Source organism: Chrysochloris asiatica, unplaced genomic scaffold (assembly GCF_000296735.1).
Source record: "Chrysochloris asiatica unplaced genomic scaffold, ChrAsi1.0 scaffold00087, whole genome shotgun sequence".
NCBI classification, from domain to species: domain Eukaryota; kingdom Metazoa; phylum Chordata; class Mammalia; order Afrosoricida; family Chrysochloridae; genus Chrysochloris; species Chrysochloris asiatica.
In genome coordinates, this window is record NW_006408605.1 from 11700474 (window position 1) to 11726529 (window position 26056).

Below are 26056 nucleotides of genomic sequence, written 5' to 3' on the forward strand. Positions count from 1 at the left end.
AAGAGGGAAGAGCATGAGAGGAACTTGGTATCCTAACCAGAAAAGCAGCAACACCAGAGACAGAGGTGATGGCATGGAGAAACAAAGCAGCTGAGGACTTTAGACTCATGGAAAAATAAAGACTGTGTGCTGACAGGCAGGGGGCTGTTCTGCAAAAAGTTCCCTTTGGTCGTTTAAACAATTTTATATTCCTGTGTGGTTTTGTGTACAACAAGGGAAAAAAAAAAAAAAGGAATAGAGGCAAAATACTGTTAACCAATGGTGCATGGAAGGGGTTGTAATCATTACAATGAAACACGATGCGTTTGGTTGAGTGCAAAACTGATGTTCTACTATGTAGACTATCATTTAATTCACAATAAAAGCTTAATATATATAAATATATGCTCTCATTGACAAGAACAGGCTCGCAGCCGAAGAGTGGTGGAGCCCTAGGCTTTTCCTGTTCTAGCCCTTTTATCTCTGTCCCCAATTACAACTCTCCCCATTTCACCCAACTGAGCAGCTTTTTCTACATGATTGAGAGTAGTTTTTGATTATATAACCTCTTGCTCACTTTGTATGCTCTTACCCACAATTCAGTTGGTTTGCCCAGCAGAGTTGTAAAACCACAATGCAAATTTATTATAATATGGTATAAGGAAGCTGAGGCTACAGGTCATCTCAGGACTTGTCTTACTGCTTGTATGCATGTTTCAGACCTTAGAAACGCCCTGTGGGTCTTCGTGGCTGCCTTGTGGTTCAACTACAGTTTTCTTTGACCTACTATTATATAGTGTCTCTGGGGTTATTCTCACCTTCCCCTTATCTTTCTGCACAGGTGTCATTCTCCTCCTCTCTTTCTCTGTCTGCCTAACACTACCAACTGCTCTGAAATGGACCACGTTACAAGGTCCTGGATAAAGCGGCAGAAAATGTAGAACAAAACTCAAAATTACTTAAAAAAAAAAAAAAAAATACTGGCTTACTGGTCAGAAGGAGACTGGAAGAACTGGAACTATGGCCCTCATCCACCCTTCATGTCTGGGAAGGAACTCAACTTCGCAGCCCAATTTTCAGCCAAGTAGGAATCCTGGTGTGGCACTATGGGTTAAGGTACTGGACTGCAAAGTTGGTTTGGACTGCAAGGGTGACAGTGCAAGCTCACCAGTTGCTCCTCAGGGTCACTATGGGTCAGAAGTGACTCGATGGCACTTATCAACAACAGTAGATAGGTACATAGAGGGGACAACAACACTAGTAAAGTATGTTTACCATGAAATGGTCAGTCATTCAAAATCAAAAGGGCAGCATTTGCCTATGCACAAAATTGAGAAGAGATGAAAAGGTGGGTTGAATGGAACTAGGAACCACAGGGAAGAAGCTAGATAACTGTTGCTGCATGGATGGGATTGTAATCATTGAGATGAAACAAAGTGTGTGAAACATTTAATGTAAAAATGATTATCCTGTCTGTAAATCTTCACTCAATTCACAATAAAAAGTTTAAAATAACAAAGTAAAGTAATTTTTTTAAAGAATAAGAAAGACCACAAAAAAGCAATACATTTGAGTAATGGTTGAGTTTTGTGTCAACTTGACTAAGCCAGGATTTCCAGAGGTTTAGAAGTTGGGATACGCTTATTCCCATGGTAATGAAACCTAATGCAGACACAGTTAGCTCTATGATGAGCAGCTATCAACAGCCAATCAACTAAATGGATGCTTCCTTGGGGATGTGGACTGCTCCCAATATAGTGGACACATGGGAGGGACTCTCTTTTTCTCTTCTGCTGGGGACCTGTAAGCTCTTTGCTTGATAATAGGTTTCACTTGTTTTGCTTCTCTAGAAAACTTGGCATAAATTAAGTGGTACTGAGAATGTGGTGCTAGAGAAGCAAAATCACAAGGATGAGTTTTCTAAATTGGTTTGCAATCTGACTAATTGTAAAGGCACAGATATAGGGTGGAGGAATGTCTGACCCCCACTTCATGTGAATCAGCCTTGGACTGATTTTGAGTTTGGTCTTCTTTTCTCCTTGTGGAGTTAGAGGAAATCAAACATGGTCCCCACTTGGTTTAAGCAGTTGGCACTGTGAGAAGGATTCATTGCAATGACTCCAGACCTATGAAATTATGAAGTTTTGTAAGAGAAAGAATGAAGAGGCATGAGATAAAATATTTAAATAGGAAAGCAGCAACTTCTGGAGTTGCCTGGAGCTGATGACATGCTGGTTATAAAGGATGGCTGATATGAGTCCTAGTCCTACTGGAATCCATCCTGCCAGAGGTCCAAGACCATATACATATGAAAGGATTAGTCCAAGGTAGAAGAAACGATTTAACTTGAGTGTTTTAAAAGGTTTATGTGTTTTGACGGTCTTATGGATATTGGTTTCTCCTGCCTATTACTGTAAAAAAGACATACATGTGTGATAGAAATGAATATTGGGTATGATGATTACAGAAAGCTTGAAGCCTGCCTTCAGCCTATACTTAGATTTGCTGAAAGGGGAGTTAGAATTTGCCCAGAAAAAAATTGGCTTCTTGATTTAAGCCTTTGTAGAATGTGGGACTTTAGATAGAATCCTGAGCCCTAACTAGAACCTTCAGAGTTGGAACATTTGCATTTGAAAAGACATGCAGACCAACCCAGAAATACTTTGAGAACAGGAGATGGATGCAGAGGAAAAAAGCAGATAGTTTGGTGTTTTGAGTTTGAGAGGCATCAAGGCATCAAGAAAGTTGGCCTATCAGATAAAACCCCCTTCTAGGACTGAATGCTAAAGGACACTGGAGTCATATGCTTGCTGTTTACCACCTGGGTCAATGTGTGAGTGGAATTGAGGGAAATGCAGCAATGAAGACACAGGCTGAGTTTGGACATGTTTTATTAGCACCCATTGAATTTGAGGTATGAGGAACAGGATGGATGGCTGGTTAGAAGTTTAGGGAGTTGTATGTGTTGGATGAAGTGCGGCCAGAGTGCTCCTTGGAGGCCAGGATGGCCAAACTTCGTCTGTCATACTTCGGACATATTGTCAGAGGGGATCAGTTGCTGGAGAAGGATACTATGTTTGGTAAAGTGAAGGATCAGAGAAAAAGAGGAAGGCCCCAAGCGAGATGGATTAGCAAAGTGGCAGCATCAGTGGGCTCAAACATGGAACAATTGTGAGGTTGGCCTAGTACTGGGCAGTGTTTCATTCTGTTGTACACGGGGTCGCTATGAGTCGGTACCGACTCAATGGCACCTAACAACAACAACAACAACATGAAGTCCTGAGCCCATGGGCACTGACTTAGTCCATGGGGTACTGGGCTGAGAATGAACGGGCCAGCTGTTTTGAAGTGCAGGGAGGTGTGTCTGAACTACCAAACTTACAGCTGGTAACCATTTGATCTAGCTTGGAACGCTAGAGTTGAGCTAACCAGAGCCAGATCAGATGAAGAAAAAGGTGTTTGAAACTCTTAGTAAGTGTCAATTTCCACAATTTGATAAACTGGACTTTTGCTTATGAATGCAGTTGCTCAAAATCCTAGTTGGAAGATTCTTTAGATCAAGGAACATGTACTGGGTTGATAGGGACGGGCAATGTAGACATTGGCTATTAAAATGGGGGCGCTATAAAGGCATGAAGTGGTTAAATTACAAACTTTCATGAGTGTGCTTAGTTTTAGAATAAGGGTACAAAGGAGAATCCCCAGTGACTAATTTTCCCCTTTTCCAGATGGTTCTGGTGAAAGGGAGGTTGGGGATGATGCAATAGGATTTTATCATTTCAACTGTGAGTAGTATTAATTGTGATTGTCAAAATTGCAATTGTAGAAGATGTGTAACAAATAGTGGGAAATAGTTCATCTTTCATTTCAGGACAGATGATCTCAGGACCAACAAGAAGGAAGAGCATGAATGGAGCTTCAGAGCCCTGCCTGGAAAAGCAATGACAGGAGAGAGCATGGAAAGAGAGCAACTATGGACTCTAGGACCATGGACTGAGTAAGGCTGTGTGTCTGCAGGCAGGAGGCTGGCTTGTAGAATGTGCCCTTTTGACATTTATATGAATATATATTTTTTGTTTTGTTTTATATGTGTGCATCAAATATTTTGCTTTGCTGATTTGTGACATTTAGGATGAAAGTAGGGCCAGTGCATTTTCAGTTGTATGTGTTCTAGTTATAGCATGCCAGGTGCAAGTATGACTTCACAATTTTCTTTATTTAGAGAGTATACATATAGTGTATAGGTGTCAAGTGGACAAAGGTGGAATGTAATGGTTAGGGTTTGCGTCAGCTTGACTAGGTCAGGATTTCCAGAGGTCTGGTATGGCACTGGAAGATAAGCACTAGACTGCAAGTAAGTTTGAACTGCAAGATCAGTGGCTCAAACTCACCAGCTGCTCCTCAGAAATCCTATATGGGGTCACTAGGAGTCAGAACTGACTACATAGCATTTAACAACACAACAAGCAGTTAGGATGTGCTTACTTCCAAGGTGATGAAAACTAAAACAGACATAGTTAGCTCTATGATGAGCAGATATTTGCAGCCAATCAATTAAAGGGACGCTTCCTTGGAGATGTGGCCGCTCCCAATATAAAAGACATGTGGAGGGACTGTCTCTCTCTTCTGCTGGGAACCTGGGACTCTGCAATTGTAAGCTCTTTCCTTGATAATAAACTTCTTTCTAGATAGGTACATATGAAGTCCTGGTGTGGTGCTGTGTGATAAGTACTGGACTACAAGGTCAGTTTGAATTGTAAGGTCTGTGGTTCAAACTCACCAGCCGCTTCTCAGAAACCCTTACAGATTGAAACCAACTTGATGGCACTTAACAACAGCAACATATATATAAATATGTATGTTTCACTGGGTTTACTTCTCTAGAAAACCCAGCCTAAGACAGTATTGGAGAATAATAATGAAATATCATGGACTGCCGGAAGAACAAACAAATTTGTGTTGGAAGAAGTACAGCTAGAATGTTCCTTAGAAGTTAGGATGTCCAGACTTCATCTCTCACACTCTGTACATTTTATCAGGAGGAACAAGTCCCTGGAGAAAGACATTATGCTTAGTAAAGTGGAAGGTCAGCAAAAAAGAAGACCTGATTGCTACAGAGGCAGCAACAATGGGCTCAAGTGTAACAACAATTGTGAGGATGGCATAGGACTGGGCAGTGTTTCACTCTGTTGTGCAGTTGGAACCAACTCAATTGCATATAACAACAACAGTGAGTTTACAGTAACTAACAAGTCAAAGTGCCTACTCTTGGCAAAGTTACAGCCTAGTGGAAAACGTGAACTGCATGAAATTTACACTTGGCATTCTGGTGTGATGCTATAGGATAAACACTGAACTGCTAACCACAGTCACTCTTAGGAAACTTTATACAGGGTAGCTATGAGTCAGAACCAACTCAAGGGCACTTTACAACAACAACAACGACAAGTGCATAATATTTATCCTAATAGACTATAGAATACATGAGATTATAAACACTTGATACTGAGTTTAGCACTTTATATTCAGTGTCTGGTACTGCTTGGCACAATAAATAGTTATTGAAAGAATGAATAAGAAAGGGAAGCACAGAGAACCGGCAAAGTCACAGTAAGTCACTTAAGCTAGATGGAGGTCAAGAAAGCCTTGATATATTTTGTGATATTTAGGTTGAGACCTGATAGTTAATTAGGAGACAGACAGTCAAAGGGGAGTCTTCTAAGGGAAGTGAAAAACTTGTTAAAAGACACTATGGCCCAGTGAGTCCCTGGGTGGTACAAACTCGGCTATTACTTGAAAAATTGGAGCTTGAGTTCATCCAGAGTTGCCTTTGAAGAAAGGTCTGGCAATCTTCTAAGACCCAAACACTGAAAACCCTATGGGAGCACAGTTCTACTATGATATATATGAAATTGCTAAAACCAGTGCTGGTTAAAACAACTTCCTTTCCTTTGCAGGTAAAAGACAATGAAGCTGCAGTTGACCAAAACAGCTCTTTTGTGCAAGTAAAAGGTCATTAGTGTTAGCCCTTATTTATACCTCTCCATTGGATAAGCACTGGGCTGCAAACCACAAGGTGAGTGGTCCAAGCCCATTAGCCACTCAGTGGGAAAAAGATGAAATTTTCTTCTCCTGTAAAAATTACAGCCTCAGAAACCCTATTACAGGGTTGTTAAGAATTAACAGACTCCACAGTACTTAACAACATTGATAAACCAGCAGTTAACCCCATTTCCAAGGGCGGGTACTGAAATGAAAGAAGACACTATGCATCTCCTGTGAAAACCCCTGATAACTGCCACTGAAGGAACAAAATGTATCTGTTGGAGACAACATGTTCTGACTGGTCAGCTTAAACTGAGATAAACAGAGCAACAAAGATATTGCTGAAATTCCTTGAACTCTGTGCCCAAGATCCTTATAAATGCTCCTTCTCTTCTCTCCTAGTTGCAGGGTCTTTAGAGGACCAGTCCCTCTGCCTTCCTGTATGTTGTTGTTAAGTGCAGTGGTGGTGGTGGTTGTGTGCCATAGAGTTGGTTATGACTCATAATGACCTGTATAGGGTTTCTGAGGAGCAGCTGCTAGATTCAAACTACTGACCTTGCAATTAGCAGCCCAACTCAGAACCCATTACACTAGCAAGGGCTCCTTTTTGAAACCTTGCCTACTTTACTACCAAGGGAGTGTGGTGGATCTATATGATAAGCACTGGACTGCGAACCATAAGGTCGGTGGTTCTTGACTGCCAACTGCTCCATGGGAGAAAGTTGAGGCTTTTTGTTCCCACGAAGATTTAAAAGTCTCAGAATCTCTATACAGGGTCACTATGAGTTGGAATCGACTCTATGGCAATTAACAACAACTTTACTATAACCTTGTCCCTTTTGATTTTTCTGTAGCATTGGCAGTGTGAGCCTGCCTTTGACAATAACATGGTCATTAGTAAGACTTGACTCAGCATCAGTTGATAACAATTGGTGAGGCCAGTGAAGAAGCGTAATTAAATTTCTTGAAAATGCAAAAATAATATTAGTATTGATTGAATATACAGTGAGGGAATGTGGTGAGATTGGAACCGAAAAGGTAAATGGAACTTTCACAATCTTACATCAGTTTAAAGAAATAGAAATTTAATCCTAAAAGCAGTGATGTAGGTTTTAAGTGAGAGAATGACATCATCAAATAATTTTTTAAAAATTATTTGGTGGCAGAATTAAATAACTAAACTGGATGATGAAAAACTACCTATCCCCGTGTGGCACTGTAGGATAAGTATTGGCTACTAACCACAAGGTTGGTAGTTCAAACCCACCAATCATTCCTTGGAAACCCTATACAGGATCACTATGAGTCAGAACCAACTTGACGGCACTTAACATATGAATAATATGTATATAGGAGCTCCGGTAGTGTAGTTGTTATGAAACAGGCTGTTAACCTCAGGGTTAGCAGTTTGAAACTACCAGCTGTTCTGCAAGAGAAAGATGAGGCTTTCTGCTCCCATAAAGACTTACAGCCTCAGAAACCCTATACAGAGTCGCTATAAGTCGGAATTGACTCCACAGCACATAACAAGTGTGTATATATGGAGTCCTGGTGTGGTGCTGTAAGTTAATGTGCTACACTGCAAAATCAATTTGAGCTGCAAAATCAGCAGTTCAAGCTCACCAGCTGCTCCTGAGAAACCCTATACAGGGTTGCTATGAGTCGGAACTTACTCGACAGCACTTAACAATGACAATGTTACCGGTTCAAATCCCAAAGAAGGATGATGACCACTATAATGTCCAATTTAGAGAATTTTATTGGCACAACAGACAGCTATAGCCGGATGGCAGGAGATAATGAATTCTTCCAGGCCAGCCTTGCCCGTAGGGAAATGGCTGCTAGTTTATATATGCTAAATTCTTGGCTGAAGCAGGGAGTACAGAAGCAAAAACAGTGGATTAGTCAACTCACAAGGACACTAGATAACAATTAACAGGGTACAGTAAACACCACCTGTGAGGCTTGTTTCTGCCCTATCTGCCTCAAGGCCAGGGGAGCTATGCTGTTTTTAGAAATTTCGAGTTCTCAAGGAGCTCTTTTGTTTCAACATCAACAACATGTATAAATGTATGTGTCATATATATTTTTATTTAGACAAAGACAGAGAATTTAAGGAAACACACTGTGGGATAAAGCACTGGACTGCAAGGTCAGTTTGAACCACAAGGTCAGCAGTTCAGACACACCAGTTGCTCCTTGGAAACCCTATACAAGGTTGCTATGAGTTGGAAGCAATTTGAGAGCACTTAACAGCAACTAAGCAAACAACAACAAAGTAAGAGATAGTCACAGCTTAATTAAAGCAGTATAGTGGGGAAAGAGTGATTTAAAAGCTATTTAGGATGGATGATCAGAAGAAGTGAGGGAAAGAGAGAAGTCAGAAGTTATAGGTCAATTTTAAGACAAATACAGAGATTTTTCAGCTGTTGTGGTAAAATGAGCTCCTTTACATGCCCTTGGTTCTTAAGAAAAACAGCTTGAGATATTTCACCCCCTAAATGCCTGAGGAGTTACTTAACCTTTTCTATCCAAGGAAATTTGTTACTTTTGTCCAGGTTGATTGACATTTCCTGGGTAAGCTGTAAACAACGGATGGTTTGATACTTTTTGTCTTGGCTTGGGGTGCAGCCTGCATTGATTTGTATGCACATTGTAGGAATTGGTCAATAACTTCTGCAAATTAAGGGACTATGGCCTACTAAGAATGTCTGTAGTTTTCCAAGAGGGAACTCAAAAGTTTAGAGCCCTGGTGAAAAGGTCTTACTTCGAAATTTATGAGAAATTTGCTTAGATTTGTAGCCAGTTCCACAGAGATGGGAGGTGAGGAACCTCCTGCAAGAGATGTAATAGGTCAAATGCTACAACACTGAAGACAGTAAAAGACTTGGAAGAAACCCTGTAGCAGTCAGTGAGTGGTGACAGGTCTAGAAAGGACCCTACAGCAGAGCTGGCAGTGACAGGCCTGCAAGGGGCCTTGCAGTGGTCTGGGGTACCAAGCCCAGAAGGGCCCCTGTGGTGGTAGGTGGTGAAAGGCCTGGAAGGGACCCTAAGGCACAGCTGGCAGTAACAGGCCCAGAAGGGGTCCTGCAGTAGTTGGTGGTGACAAGTCCAAAAAAGGCCTTGTGGCAATCAGTGGTGACAGGTCCAGAAGGGACCCATCAGCAGAACTAACAGCCATAGGTACAGAAGAAACCATGAGGGAGAACCAGCAGTGGCAAGCCCAGAAAGAATCCTGCAGCAGAGTTCTGAGTGACAGCAGGGAGACCAAAGGTCAGGGGGCTAAGAGGTGGCCTGCATGGCTGACTGGGTATGCAGGACAAAGAAGGGCCTGTTTCTTTGCAAAACCAAGAGGGGCAGAGAAAGCTATCCTGCACTGAAGGACGAGCTATGCTCTCCACTGATCCCAAGGTGTGCTTAATAATGATGACCTGTAAGTTCTGTGTGGCCACTGCAACTGATAGAACAGGGATGTAAGGATGGTGGAACAGACCCAACACCCCTCACCTCCATCCTCCTGGTAACCAACAACAACCACAGGTAGAAGAAGATAACTAAATAAGGAGACAAAACGAAGAAAAGCCTATGAGCTACGAGAACGTCTGAGATGGACATTTTAAACAATACCCTTAGACAGCCATGTTCGATGTCTATCTTGCTGGCTTTCAGAGATAGACCCTCTCACCTATCAAGTATACTTTCACTTTCTATTAAACCTGCTTTCTCACACTTTTGTTGTCTTCCTCATATCTTGCGTCCCTGACACCACACCCGAATCAGCGACTCCTTTCTAGAAGTCCAGGAGTATTTCCATGGGACATTGGGTGACATTTCCCGGGGGTTTGTCCAGGATCCTCTCCATTCAGGTCTGTAAAAATATTAGTGATTGGAGTCTTGAGGCCTCCTGTTGCCATCAGTCAGGGAGGCTGGAGGAGGCGGGGCCGTGGCCGCTGCTGAGAGGTGACCTGGCGGCAGTGGCCCATCCTCTTCTTTCATGACACAGCCAGGTGGCCCCTACTCAAGACCCACATCACTGCAATAGCAAGAGGAGGACCTCAGCAAGCTGGGATCTGTGTCTGTGGACCTGAATGTTGATCCCTTGCTTCAGATCGACATTCCTGGTGCACTCAGTGAGAGAGATAAGGTCAAATTTACAGTGCATACTGAGACCACATTGTCCACATTTCAGTGCCCAGAGTTTTCTGTTAACAGGGCAACATGAAGATTTTGTATGGCTACATGACTCTCTTACTGAAACACCAGATTATGCTGGATTTATTATTCTGCCTGTTCCTACAAAACCTGACTTTGATAGTCCTCAAGAGAAGATGCAGAAACTGGGAGAGGGTGAAGGATCTATGACCAAGGAAGAATTTGCCAAAATGAAGCAAGAACTGGAAGCTGAATACCTCACAGTTTTAAAAAAGACTGTATCTTCCCATTAAGTCTTTCTTCTGTGGCTTTCTTCTCACCCTGTTCTCAGTAAAGATTGTTACTTTCATGTTTTCCTGGAATATGATCAGGATCTAAGCATTAGGTGGAAAAATACCAAAGAGATGTTTGGTGGCTTTTTCAAAAGTGTGGTGAAAAGTGCTGATGAAGTTCTTTTTTCTAGAGTGAAGGAGGTGGATGATTTTTTTTTGAGCAAGAGAACTTTCTCATCAACTATATAACAGGATCAAGGATTCATGCGCAAAAGCTGACAGAATGACCAGATGTCATAAAAAATGTTGCAGATGACTATATCCACACTACAGCTTGCTTACATAGTCTGGCTTAAGAACAGCCCACAGTCATCAAAAAGTACCTTTTAAAGGTTGCTGAGCTATTTGAGAAACTTAGGAAAGTAGAGTACTAAGTTTTATCAGATGAAGACTTAAAGCTGACAGCGCTCCTCCGATACTACAAGCTCAACATAGAGGCCGCTAAGGATCTCATATAGATGCACCAAAGCCCTCATTGACTATGAGAACTCAAAGCTTTGGATAAAGCCGGGTTAAAAAGCAAAGATGCCAAATTGGCAGATGCATGCCAGCAGGAATGTTGCCAGAAATTTGAACAGCTTTCCGAATCAGCAAAAGAAGAAATAGTCGATTTCAAACGGACGTGATTGGCAGCATTTAGGAAGAATTTGATTGAAATGTCTGAATTAAAAATAAAGTATGCTAGGAAAGATGTCTCTCTTTTGCAAAGCTGCATGGACTTGTTCAAGAGCAATTATCTTCCTCTATTCAGAAAGAAGTAAACAACAAATGTGAAAGCCAGCATCACTTGCACTTAAATCATTAGCCACAGCAGTTTTTTATTTATATTTAAAATAATGTGAATAAATACTTCAATTTCTAAAAATCTTAACACTTAACCATGTTGGTTTAAACTTTATATTGCTTCTTACTTTGGCATAACTAATCTTTTCCATATGTATTTAATACCGCAAGGTGTGCAGAATCTAAATACTGGATTCTCCTGTAATTTGTCTTTAGTAATTAAGAAAAGATATTGGATCATGTGCCTTCTAGTATACAAATTGCCTGGAACACGTTTGCCTTAATATGTCATGTGTCCAGGTACCCACAAAGAGAATATTTTAGGGTAGGGACCCTTAAAACAAATTACTCAGCTACTTATTGAGAGGTAACAGATTTATTGACAGGTAACATCCATTCCTTAGAAATCAAGCATATTCCCTTCTATTTCTTTCCTGGTTTTTAGTCATCTCAAGCGTTTGCACTATAACAAGAGAAAAACATCTCATTGACCTATATGTACCCTATTTATGCAGCTCCATGTTTGTATTTGGGATATAAATGCTTGAAGGGAGAAAAGTATATAAACATGACCCACTGTGGAAAAAGGATTGATATGCACAGCAATGTGTGAGCCTCCCTAACTGGTAGTGAGGGATTTGTGAGCATTTAGCTAGTGTCTGGTTTTCTTTTTTTTATATATATAATAAAGTACTAAATCATGAAGAAAAAAAAAATTAGTGATTGATTCTTTCTGTCCTGTGTGTTTTGTGACTGTCTCTCCATCCTCATTAAATCTGCTTGTCATTCTCAACTAGCTCCCACTTTAGGCTTAGAAATATGAGTCTGCTTGTGGACGGACTGAGTGGAGGCTCCAGGTTCCCTGTTCTCTTGGTGGCCGTTGAGTGTCCAGGACCCTGAGATAGAGCCTGGTTCAGCCCTGAGAACATAGACAGAAATAGGAGAAATGCTGAGGCCCACTAGGACCTGAAGAAGAGAGTAGGAGTTACCTAGTCTAATAAGACACTTTCCCTCTTGATGACCGTTGAGTGTCCAGAACCTTGAGGAAAGGCCTAGGTAGACAGGCATGCACGGAGGCATATCAAACCCAGACTGCCCATTCCTGGCCTTTCACAGACAAAATCCGAGACACATAAGACGGTGACCCTCTTCAGCTGTGAGATGAGGGCCAAAGGAACATACTTCCCCCTTCACCTGCCAGTTAGAGAAGTAGAATAGTCACTTTCAAAGCTTGCCTTTTCTGTAAGCTTCATGGGTATCGCTTTCTCTACTGGTGGCTGGGAATCTATTCATCTGGGAAAAGTAGACTTACCTGTCCATTTTGTTGGTTTGACCCTGACAAAGTGTCCTTATGGGAGCATTCATCATGGAGAACTGGCAGTGTGGGAAGATTAAGCCCATCACCTTTTCCTTAGGGTGGGTCTTTGAGAGGGCTCTAGACTGTTGTCCTGAGTGGTCCAAGAAAGAATGGGATTCCCCACATGCCCTCCAGGCTCTTGCATTAGAAGTCTTTCTTAGCACTGTCTAGACAGAGTGGAATGTGTGGTGCCAAATGTGCATTTCCCCTTGGGAATCCCTGGCCAGCACCCCAAGAAGAGGGCGTTAGAGGAGGAGGTTGTTTTGTCCATGTGGAGAGATGTTTACTACGTTCCTGAAATTGATTGTGAGGCGATAATTCTAACGTTTTACGCCTCACAGCAGCCTCAATGGTGTACTATCCTCAGAACTACGAAATGCGAGAGCTGAGGAAATGATTAGGGTCTGGTGCGCACTGCCCGGCAGAACTGCTTCTGCTCAGAGGGGCCCACGGACCAGCTGCAGACAGCTGGTTGGGATCTGGGGACGAAGTGGTCTCCCCGTGCCTAGGGTTTGCATACGGTTAGGCACTGAGGGACGCCTCAAGATCAGTAGTGATGGTAGGAGAAAGTCTCCCAAGATGTTAGGACAAGTTCCTGGTAGACCCTTTTCTTTTCCTCCCCTTTGTCCCAGTAGCACCATGGGACAAATTTCATCGAAACTAGAGCCCAAAGGTTCCCCTTTGACTTGTCTCCTTAAGAACTAGATGAAAGTTAACCTGAAGTTGGACACACTGAGCAAAGAGAAACTTACTTTCATTTGCACCACAGTTTGGCCATAGTACTCCCTGGGTGACTCAGAAGGTTGGCCAGCTGGAAGTTCCTTGAATTTTAATATCATTTTACAACTAGACCTTTTCTGCCGTAAGCAAGGGAAATGGTCTGAGGTGCCATACATACAGGTCTTCATGCTGCTCTGATACCACCCCAAATTATATACACAATGTAGGCTAACAGTAGACCCCAGATCAACAATGTCTGTAGCGGTCTTCCCTATGAAAGGTGGTGCTAAAGCGTCTACACCCCCGCCACCCTAGCCTGAAAAAGAAATCTTCAGAGACAGAGGTCTTGGATGCCCCCAGCACCAAAGGAAAGCTTTTCCCAACCTCAGCCACTAACCCAACCTCCTTATTCCACCTTTTGCATTAAGAGGTCATTAAAGGAAATGGGACCTTCATGAGAGTTCACATCCCATTCACTATAGGGACCTTAAACCTCTAATGATACATTGGGAGTTTCTCAAGTAACCCAGAAAACTTTAGTGATGATTTCCACAACAATCCTAACTATTGTTGATCTAACCTGGAAGGTAGAACCATCCAGATAAAGCCTGTCAACTACCCAAAACTTACTGAAGTAACCCAGAAGAAAGATGAAAACCCAGATACTGTTAGGGGATCTCTAAGTCAACACTATGCAAAAATATACCAACCTAGATCCAGTATCCCCAGAGGGTAGAATTGTTCTAAATAATCATTGTATAAATCAGTCAGCTCCTGATATTTTGGCATGGGCTCCAGTAAAGGGCCCTGGGACCTCAACCTGACTCAAATGAGCTGTTAACTATAGTAATTACAATTTTTAACAGTCAGAACATGGCCGAGGAAAAGTAGGGCAAGAGGGAGGGAAAGTAGGACAAGAGGAAGGCAAAAATTTTAAAGGTCACTATTGTGGCCAACATGCTTCCCCAAGAAAGGTCTGAACAGACAACCCCGAGGGTTTTGGATAATCCCCTTGTCTTCCATGTAAAAAGCTCAGGCAGAGCCCCAAGTGCAGGGCATGAGCCCCAAGAGGTGAAGAGCTGGGGGACGGCTGGCCCAAGCCACTTGCATCAAGTGTGGCTCCCCAAATCATTTGGCCCCCAAATATCCTAAGGTCCTACGAGACAACCAACTGAGAAGTCGCCAGTAAGTCTGTAACCTTCTTACTGGATATTGTTGTTGTTAAGTGCCATCGCGTCGCTTCCGACCCTCTAGTGTGGCGCTGTGGGTTAATGCATCAGACTGCAAAGCCGTTTGAACTGCAAGGTCGGCGGTTCAAATTCATCAGCTGCTCCTTGGAAACCCTATACAGGGTCGCAACCAACTCGACGGCACCTAACAACAACAAAGAGGGTTTCCAAGGAGGGACTGGGGAGCTTGAACCACCAACCTTGCAGTTCAAACCGACTGTGCAGTCTAACACATTAACCCGCAGCGCCACAACAGATACTGCTGGATATGGGAGCCAGCTATTCGGTCCTCTGGGCCCTTGACGCCCTCCCCCCACCCGAAAGTCAGTAAAGTTTTTCTCCAGGCCTCTCCCATGTGTGAGGAAATCTGGAAGTCTTATTCTCCCCCCAATCAGGGTCTTGATTCACTCTGACTTCCCAGCACCGATTATAGGGAGAGACTTATTGGCAAAGATCAAAACCCGCTTTCTTTTTACACCAACCTCCCTGATTGCACCCTTTAGGGAACAAACCAAACATTCCTAACAAGAAGCTGGCTATAGCCAAAGGCATTTCCCCAGTACAGATTATCCCTGAAACTCCAAAGTGGATTTACCGAATATCCCTTTAAGAGTTACCGAGCCTTATCCCTATTGTCCAACAGCATAACCTGGTTATGCTGATATTTTTTTGCAGTTTTTAGCCCTACTATATTCTTGTCTGCCTAACTTCCATTATTTTAAGCACTGTGCCTTTAAAACACCTAACCTTGCATCTACTGATGGAACAAACTGCTGCCTTGGTCTCAGAGAAGTGAGAATGTACCTTCAAAATGTGCCCTTTGTAAACCCTTAATCTGTGTCCTAAAGGCACTCGTAGCTTCCTTCTAAATAATCACTCCAAAGGGCCTTGCTGAGTTCTGTCACCATCTCTTCACCCACTTTCAAGAAATTATATAAATTAAAAATAGAACTGGTAGCCTATATTCAACTCCCTTATTGACCTTTTAGTTTCTGCCACCTTTTCAGCGTGAAGTCAGATGGGGGGGGGGGGGAGTTCAATGTGTGAAGACCAAATGCCATCGGATATGAATATAAAGGATATTGAGTATTGCACCCAAACTGAAGATGTTTCCTTGGTGTAATGCTCCCATACAGATGGCTCCTAGAATGCCTCTCTTCCCTTCCCCTCAGATCCCATAGCAAACTTATAAAGAAGGCTAGACCATTAATTCCTCTGATATCCATCTTTAGCTTAATAGCCACAACTGAGGCTGCAGCAAGAGAACCCTCCCTGAGTACAAGCAATAGCTAGACACAGTAACACCTCTAGTATAAACTAGCAAAAACACCTCATTAACTCCCTTGCAGAAGCAGCACAGCAGAATTGCAGAGCTCTAAATTTGCTCACCTCTGCAAAACAGAAACCTGTCTGTACTGCAAAAAAAGTGGTTTTTATATAAATCAGTCAGGACAGGTATAAGATAACATCAATAGCATTCTGGAATATGCCACAAAAATAAATAACACTACCCCAGTTTTAGAACTGTCCTTGTTATCTTCACACTTAATAAATTTTGAGTCAAATTTGTCTCTTCTTGACCGTCCTACCAACATCACTGGACCCCAGTGATCAGTCAGCATCCTCCTTCCATAGTCTGGAAAAGGTTGAGTTGAGACTGAGACCCTATAAATAGAACTACTTCCCATGTCAGCAAGTAGTAGCCAGAATGAATTTGCTGCTCCATACTCTATAAAGATTTAGGGTCTTGTCTCTCAGGGGAGAATGATAAACAGGGATGTAAGCAAGGACCCTTAAGCATATCTGACACCCCTGACACCCACAGTAACAATCGACCACCTCAGGTAGAAGATAACCAAGTACAGACACAACAAGAAGAAAAGCCTATGAGCTACGAGAACATGAGATGGACATTTTAATGAATAAGTACCCCTAGACAGCCATGTTCAATGTCTATCTCACTGGCTTTCAGAGACAGACCTGCTTGCTTATTGTGTACTTCTGCTTTCTATTAAACCTGTTTTCTCACACTCCTGCTGTCTTGCTCATGTCTTACGCCGACACCTCACCTGAAACAGCGACTCCTTGGTGGAAGTCCAGAATTCTCATGGGATGTTCGGTGGGTAACACAATGACTTACTGAACCCAGCAGAGAAGAGTACCGTGGGAGAAACAGCTGATGTCAGAATTGTAAAACAGTGGTGTCAGAATTGGTTAAAAAAAAAAAAAAAAATTTTTTTTGTGGAGGATGGAGGTATGTCTGACCTCCATCTCATGGCAATCAACTTTGGGCTCATTGTTCTCCTTGAATTTTGACAGATTCTGACGTTACTACTACCATTTTATATATTGTTATGTGTCGTGGAGTCGGTTCCAACTCATAGCGACCCTGTACAGGGTTTCCGAGGCTGTAAATCTTAACGGGAGCAGAAAGCCTCACCTTTCTCCCGCAGAGGAATTGGTAGTTTCAAACTGCTGACCTTGCAGTTCGCAGCCCGATTCGTAACCACTACGCTACCAGAGCTCCTTATTTTATATATTACCAATCTGTAAATGTTAAAAACAAAACAAAAACTTAGATGTAGTAAAACAGAATCTGTTATATATTACACTAACATGTTAAGAAAACTCATTGGTTGCAAACTTCCAAGTACTGGGGAAACCTTGTGTAAATCTAGACATTCTATCTTGAAATACTAGAATTGTGAAAATATTTTGAGAGAAGTGTCCAATTATCAGCATATTTTATTGTAAACTTAACTGCTTAAAAAAACAACAACACTATTTCTTATTGGAAATGCTGGTGGCGCTATAGGATAAACAATAAACACTGGACTGCTAACCACAAAGTCAGTTCAAACCCTCCAGTGCCCCTCAGAAGTATGAGGCTTTCTGCTCTCATAAAGATTTACCTCTTATAGCCTAGGAAATCCTACACAGGGTTATGAGTTAGCACCTAATCATGTTTCCTATTAAATCCTAAATTAAAGTAGGCTTTAGTTTGCTTCATGAGACTGTAGTTTGAAACCAAAGCTTTAAAAATGTCAGAAATTAATTATATACAACTCTGCATTTCTCAAATTTTATTAATGGTTTTCCAAAAATAGCTCATGTGAGGCACATGGAACTTTTAAGACTATTAAACTGTTTAAGAAATGTTAAAATATCTGACTAACTTGATATTAACTTCCCTTTATTACTCATTTTGATGACCTAACATAGGTAAATCACCTCAATTCTCAGATTGAGTAACTAAAGAAATTATACTAAAAATATTTGCAAGTGTAATCTTAACCCAAGTCAATGGATTTACTAGCCTGCACTTAAAAGCTATTGTTTTATCTCTATTATTTTAAGCAAATTAGTTAGTACTTTTTATAATAAAAGGCACAAATAGACCTTCAGCTACAAAAACAAAGATAGTTTAGGAATGTCCTGTATCTAGTGTTTCCTAGTCTCCAACTACAACAGATGGATTGGAAATGAAAAGATGACATTTCCCAATTTGCCCCTTAGGTATTTTTACTAGTTTAATTGCAAAAGAGGATCAAATCAAATTGCTATCATTAAATCCCACCAAGAAAACACAAGAGGATCTGACTCCCAATACCCATGAAAGAACAAACACATTTTTCAGTGAAAATTAACTTTCTTTTATTGCTAGAAACTTTATAAAATGATTTGCAATTCTACATGTGGAAAAAACTGCTTTGAATAGATGTAAAAAGAACTAGTACACACAGAAAAAACTTTCAAACTAACTTCACTGTTCCTAGGCTAGGCTCTAACTAATCTCAGGTGACACCACAAAGTTGCAGTGATAGCTTCTGGCAAACAGGGAAACAATAGCAAAGTCCTGTAGTGAAGCTGTGATTTTAATTGTTCATTCCACTAAACCTAAAAGTACCCTACAATTTTCTGATTATACAATCCTATCTCCTACATGATTACCACCTAGTCAAGTAGTTTAAACGAGATAGATTCAACAGAAGGCCGTGGAGGGATCAGGAACTACAGCAAAGTCCTAACAGCCAATCCAAGGTTTCTTTCTTTCACTGGCCTGTCTAAAGGCTGAAAGTAACAAAGCTCTTCTTACTTCTCAAGGAGTGATTCTAGCTCTTCCTGCAAAGAACTGAGCTGCTCCTTTTCTCGGTCTTCCTTTTGTTTGAGCTCATCCAGCACAGCCTGAAATCTGTTCTTGAGAGCCAGGTTCTCCACTTTCATGATGAGATCCTCCTGTCGTTTTGCTCTGTCCTGAGTCTCCTGAAGCTTGCCTTTCATGTTATCAATTTGTTTCTGAATTCCCATAACCAGCGGGTTGTTTCCTTCATTTTCTTGGTGTTGTTCATCTGATTCGTTTAGCTTGTCCTGTAGCTGTCTCTCCAGATCTTCCTCAGTGTCAATGATGTTTATATCTTCTTCATCTTGATGCTGTGTCTCATCTTCATCATCACTGCTGCTGCTGAGATCATTGAATATCTCTCGAAGCTCATCGTGTTCCAGTGAGTCATGGCCCTGCCTGTGGCCAGACATTCCTGGAGAGGAGATATCCAAACCTTGATTTTCTGCTTCTTTTGTTTCATCTTCAGCAATTATTTCCCAACGAGTACTAACAGCTTCCGCATCTGTACTCAACAACCGTTTCACTTCCTTTTCCACATCTGGAGATTCAATATACTTCTTCTTTGCAGTCTTCCGGAACCTTCTCTTACGGACATTTTTCAGAGGCAGAGTAATTCCATGGTTCCAATTAAACTTTTTCTCTTTGTCCTTATCCTTTTTCTTGCTTGCTTTGGGATCAGCAGCAGCAACTGGCTCTTCCACAGGAGGATAGAGATCACCATCAACTGTGGCTACAAGCATCTGACAGACATCAGCTGTCTTGTAAAAGGTTTTTTTATCAATGGTTTTCATGCTTTCCATAACGCAGGGTAAATCTACCAATTTTGCAGCCAATGGAACCCGGTCCACTCTGACGATTCCATGACGTCCGTCAGGGTGTAACTCAATTGTCAGTCTGTCTTTTAGGTTGACATGACCAGACTGTACGGCCCGCCTCACAGTAGCAGCATACTCAGGGGGTAGGCGTAAGATAAACTGGCTCTCTAGCTCGTGAGGAGCATCATCTTTGCTCTTACTCATCTTTATTTCTCTGTGACTCACTTCTTTGAGAAGCACTTGCGTCACTATATAGTTCCAACAGCAGCAATAGTTAGAAAGGTAACTTTGTTATGAACTGAAATCTCTAATTACAAAGAGTTCTTGGCAAAACAACAGTTGAGTGTCTCTATTATCTTAATTCTGATTAAACTCAAGGTCTTTTCTCTAAATATGACGTGACTGAATTTAGTTACTTTGATATAAAGCAATTAGATGCAAAGTCAAATTCCAACCTCTAGGTGCCGCTGCCGGACAACGGAGAGAGTCAGCAGGCAGGAAAGCAAATGGCGGTTCCTGCGAAATGATTTTTCCAAGAGAAAGTAAGGCCCAGCAGACACTTCGAATTCACAAACTCTCCTGGAACAAATATATTCAAAAGCGGAGGGCAGTGCACTCTCTTCGCTTCGGGTACTTACAATCCAGTGACGATTATAAATGCAGTTTCTCCGAAGCGAAACAGACCGGCGAAAAGCCGCTCGGAGGGAGGCGGCTGGCGGCCGAGTCTCCGCGATTCCTTTGTTCTTCCGGAGCTTGACAAAGTATCAAAGAGAGACCCCAGTATGGACAATACTAAAGTTCGCCAAGATAAGCAATTCCGAAAACCAGACTCGGCGGCTCGGCAGGAACGGAGCGCTGCAGAGACGGAGCTCAGCAGAGACAGCGCTCCGCAGGAACGGAGCTCTGCGTCTGAAGCTGCAGGATCTGCGGAGCAGGAAGTAACACGTCACGGCGCGGGGCGGAGACAGCTGTGAGTGACAGCACCGCCCATGCGGAAGTGCGTGCTGGCGAAGGGCGCATGCGCAGTTGGGCTTCCTGGCGTAGACTCGCTTTTTCGCGAGAAAAGTATCCTTTACGGGATAAAAAAGACAGTGTTTTCAAAAGAACTATTAGTTTGAAATTATACACAGACAACAATACCAAGAAAGACGTAGATCTGTCCTTCTCCCTGTCTCCGCTATTAAGCCAGGGCTTTTACCTGATCGCTTTGAGGCTAGATAGCGTCTAGGCTTTCAGGTGATTGCCTAAGATTGCTGCGTCTGTGCAGAAAGTGTATTTACTTCTGAAAACATTTCGAATACCCTCCCTCTCCCACCAATGTATTTTAAAGTACCCAAATCAACGCAATGAGGAGGAACTGCTGCCTACCGAATAATCCCGTCTCTACATTTTGTTGAGTTTGAAACTCCCAGAGAAGACCTATGATCTCTTATTTTGAAGGATTCCAGGGGAACAGGGGTAGTTTTTCCTTTCCACATGTTTGACGTATATATAAATTTAAACAGAGAAGAACGTGTTCTTCTGGAGGTATCGGAGTATGTTCATTTAGGTCAAAATTTTCTGGTAGACTGATGATTTAAAAAAAAAAAAAGTTAAATGCCATGAAGTCTTTTCCAACTCCGAGCGACCCTGTATAGCGTTTCCCAGGAGCCACTGGTGTGTTTAAACCTAGCAGTCCAGTGCTTATCCTACAGAGTTGCATCAGTTGAAGTATTATTCCTAGTATCTCACTTTCCAGTACTATTTTAAGGCATCCAGAAATTCATTTTGGAATTTTTTTTTCTCACCACCTGTATTATTTTGCTCTTTTCTCTGCAAAAGTCTAGTACTTATCAGCATCTATTTATAGTCCTGGAGTGGCGCTGGGGGCTAACGCATCAGACTGCAAAGTTGTTTGAATTTCAAGGTCTGTGGTTCAAGCTCACCAGCTGCTCCTTGAAAACCCTATACAGGGTCGCTATTGGTCAGAATCCACTTGGCACTTAACAACAACAACAATTTATAGTATCTTGGTGTGACTAGTATAACAGTTTCCACTTATTCCTTTTTTTGTGTGTGTTTTATTGTGAATTATGTGATAGTTTACATGGGAGAACATTAGTTTTACATTCATCCTATCATATATCCTTTCATTGCCATGGTTACAATCCCCTCCATGCATCATCAACCAACCAAAGGAGATACACTACAAGCCTACCCCCAGGTTGTCAGCACATAGCCCCTCTCCCTCTCTGGATCTAAAGTCCTCAACTGCGCAATCTCTCCATGTTATCGTCTCTGCCTCCATCTCAGGCATCACTGCTTCTCTGGGTAGGGTCCCACTCTCCGCTCTTCTCCCTTCATGGTCCCAGGGACCTCTGCTCCTAGACTGAAAAGTTAATCACTCCCTTCCTTGCTACAAAACGTCTACCTTTACATTTCCAACCCTCACAAACAGTCCTGATAACAATTATTCACTATTGCACACAAGAGACCCATCCACATTTCATTTCATCAGCCCCACCTAGACAGATTGGATACTACTCAGTGGAGATTCTACCTTCCTTCCCATCCTCTGAATCTAGGTTCCATCTTGAAAGTTTGTAAGCCAGTCACTTCTTGCCTTTGTAGCCCCCCCATTTTGGGTAGCCAATGTCCAAGTTGCTCAATTCCATTTTTTTTTTTAAATAGGATCAATTTAGTAAATAATCAAAGTTATTTAGAATTTAATTTCTATAGTTTTAAAAGGTAATTTTCTTAATTTAAGAGAACATTCCTAATATCTGATTAACATTTCCAAAATTGCTTTATTTATGTACATTGTCTTCTTCGCCCTAGACTTAAAGTTCCATGACATTTAGGGACGCTATCTTGTTCACTGTGTTCCAGTGCCTACTTCCAGAACACAAGAGGTACACACATACATATGTGCTAATTGAAAAATTCAATTGACCAATCTAGAAAGAAGATAAATATATACTTAATCCTATAATTAGTGAGAAAACATACATTCTATGTCACCTTTAAATGAAATAGAGTCACTTTGTATATATTTCTAATACATAAGGTCCTGTTTTTTTTCTGTCTAGTAAATGACAGTTGTTACGAGGTAGGGGAGATTTACTACCTCATAACAATTGAATGTGTCCTCTGTTGTGTAGGTAGACTATGTTATTATATCAAGGAAGGAACTTAAAGTGGTTTGGCACCAGTTTCATTTTTATGTAAATTTTGAAGGAGAAATTATGTCCCTCTACATGACTGTACATTTCTCTTTGCTTAACAATGTGTTGAAGAATGTCAGCTGACTCATCTGTAATTTTCAGGATGATCTAGTTTCTCTTTTTGATGAAAATTTTTTAATATGCATGCCCTTTAATTAACATGCTGACTTCTGCATAATGCTTTATTTTACCATACAGACCATTAGATCATAATTATACATAAAAATAACCTAAATATTACTTTACATTTTAATTCCCTATAAGTTTTATGATACTCAAAGATTCTTGTCACTGAAATAGTTTGAGATAAATTCTATTAAACTGTTATTTTCATAACTATGAAGGATTTTAGTTAGTAAACCATTTAAAGGAAGGTTGTTTGAAATAATTAAAAGGATTAAATATATTGCCCTGAAGTACCTAACCCTTTCAATCATGAAGCACAGTACCTGCTTTTAAATGTAGCACACCCTCTAAATGCTATACTTGGAGATAATATTATATTGATCACATTACTATTACCAAATTGTCTTATCCATTGATAAATCCAGTGGTTTTTATGTTGTTGTTGTTGTTGTTGTTATGTGCCATGGAGTCGATTCCAACGCATAGCAACTCTGTACAGGATTTCCAAGGCTGTAAATCTTTATGGGAGCAGAAAGCCTCATCTTTCTCCTGCGGGACAGCTGATAGTTTCGAACTGCTGACAGTGAGATTAGCAGCTGGCTTCATAACCACTAGACATACAGAAAAACACAGACTCTGAATTGATGAAATAATTGCTCTCCTGTGATTATTCCATGGAATATCTGTGATACCAGTAAACCAAAGATTTGGGAAGAGCAAGAAATCATCCAGTGTGGTATCAAGTCCTTCAAAGACTTCCTATGGATCCTCTCATAATAGACTCTTACTCTGGTAGCGTAGTGGTTACCAATTGGGCTGCGGGCCACAAGGTCAGCAGTTCGAAACTACCAGCTGCTCCCAAAAAGATTTACAGCCTCGGAAACCCTATGCAGGGTCGCTATGAGTCAGAACCGAATCCATAGCACATAACAACATCAGCAACAATACTGTGTGCTGACAACCAGAGGGAAGGCTTGCAGGGTATATAACCTTTGGTTGGCTGATGATGCAGGAGGGTATTGTAACCATGGCAATGAAACGATAGGATGAATGTAAAGCTAATGTTCTCTCATGTTAACTACCACATAATTCACAATAAAACATTTTTTAAAAAGACTTATGATAAAGGAGTATGACAGTTAAGGTACTGCTCATATTATATTTGAAAATTCCCTTTAATAAACTTTCAAGTTTCTATGGAGGTTAAATGTAGGTTATGGGAGAAGTCCTGCTTATATTTTTGACATAGAAAATTATAGGATGAGGAATAGTAAACAACTTCTCCCCAAAAAGAGCAAGCATATTTACTACTATTTCATCTTCTTTAAAAACAAAACAAATTCAAGTTATATAAAAACATGTACAACAGTTTTCTCTATCAAGTAGGAAGCTTTCTATAGGGGTAAAAACAACAACCAAAAATAAAACAAAACCTCTCATGGACTAGTTTAAACAATAAGAAAATTTCTTACCTTAAAAAACAGACAGCTCTGTTCAATAGAAATATAATGTAAACCACAGCTCTGGTCGCGTAGCGAATCGGGCTGCTAACCTCAAGGTCGACAATTCGAAACTACCAGTGGTTCCGCGGGAGAAAGATGAAGCTTTCTGCTCCCGTAAAGATTTACAGCCTCAGAAACCCTGTGCAGGGTCACTATGAGTCGGAACCGACTCCACGGTACTTAACAACAACAACAGAAGCATAGCATACATTGTTGTTGTTATTGCCGTGGAGTTGGTTCCGACTCATAGTGACCCTGCACATCGTTTCTGAGGCTGTAAATCTTTATGGGAGCAGAAAGCCTCATCTTTTTCCCATGGAACAGCTGGTAGTTTCGAACTGCTGACCCTGAGGTTAGCAGCCCGATTCATAACCACTATGCTATCAGAGCTCCTTATACCACATATAGACTTATTAATTTTCTAGCAGCCACATTAAAATGGTAAAAAAAGGACAAGTGATAAATGCTGTAGTGGTTCTGATGACACACAGTGACCCTGAACCACTGACCCTGTGGTTAGCAGTCCAGTGCTTATCCTATATTGCCACACCAGGACCCCATTTTTTAGTGGTTAGAATCCATTATACATGTATACAATATATATAATACCACTTCAGCATGTAGCCAATATAGAAATTATTAATGATATATTTTACATTTTTTATTTTGTACTAATTCTTCGAACTCTCATGTGTATTTTACCCATACAACACATATTATTTTGGATTAGCTACAAGGAGCTCTGGTAGCATAGTGGTTATGAATCAGGCTGCAAACCTTAAGGTCAGCGGTTCAAAACTACCAGCTGCTCCGCGGGAGAAAGATGAGGCTTTCTACTCCCGTAAAGATTTACACCCTCGGAAACCCTATACAGGGTCGCTATGGGTCGGAACCGACTCAATGGCACATAACAACAACAACAACATATGTATTATACAGCACAGGTCTAGAAATATGACTGGCTCCAAGCATGAGACAAACAGCCAGCGCAATTTGTTTTTCTCTCCTAATTTTGAAGAATCGGCATTTATTTCTACTTTTTCTATTGTTTCAGTTCTGCTCTCATCTGCCTGTAAACTTTCAAAGTCACAGGTAACTGCCAAAAGTAACTGAAGGGCTTTCCTTCTTTGTCCATGGTAAATTAAGAGAGTAACTCAGTCCTGACCAAAGTCTTTTAGTTTTATTAGACAAATTTAGGCCATTTAACCATCCCTGAAGTAGCCCTGGTGGTGCAGTTGTTAAAGCTCTTGTATGCCAATCTAAAGTTCAGCAGTATGTATTCACTGCTCCTCTGGATAAAGATAGGGCAACCTTGGAGACCCTATGGGGTAGTTTTATTTTGTTCTAGAGAGTTACTGAACAGGAGCTCTGGTAGCATAGTGGTTATGAATCGGGTTGCAAGCCTCAAGGTCAGCAGTTCAAAACTACCAGCTGTACCTGGGGGTGGGGGGATAAGATGAGGCTTTCTGTTCCTGTAAGGATTTACAGCCTCGGAAACCCTGTACAGGGTCGCTATGAGTTGGAACCGACTCCACGGCACACCACCACCACCAGAGAGTTGCTGTGAGTCAGAATGGGCTTGCTGGCAGTGGCTTTGGGTTGTTGTTTTTTATTATTAACCATCCCTGCCTGAATAATAGTTACTAGGGGGATATCCTAAGGCTGAGATTCTCAGTGTGGGAAGGAGTAT

General features: G+C 41.4%; 1 protein-coding gene and 2 pseudogenes across 1 annotated transcript; 2 read left to right on the forward strand and 1 right to left on the reverse strand.

Moving 5' to 3' along the window:
* LOC102840101 overlaps nucleotides 1-1843 on the forward strand; it is a 10198-nt pseudogene extending 8355 nt beyond the window's left edge.
* An 8175-nt stretch (nucleotides 1844-10018) lies between these two features.
* Nucleotides 10019-11269, forward strand: LOC102840473 (annotated as a pseudogene).
* A 7420-nt stretch (nucleotides 11270-18689) lies between these two features.
* TAF7 (TAF7 RNA polymerase II, TATA box binding protein (TBP)-associated factor, 55kDa) lies at nucleotides 18690-19739 on the reverse strand. The gene has a single exon (XM_006866189.1). The coding sequence runs from the start codon at nucleotides 19737-19739 to the stop codon at nucleotides 18690-18692; it is 1050 nt and encodes a 349-aa protein (XP_006866251.1).
* Between the last annotated feature and the right edge of the window lie 6317 nt (nucleotides 19740-26056).

Excerpts from the sequence above, each read along its gene's own strand:
- TAF7 (XM_006866189.1), bottom strand. The coding sequence starts at position 19,739 with ATGAGTAAGAGCAAAGATGATGCTCCTCACGAGCTAGAGAGCCAGTTT.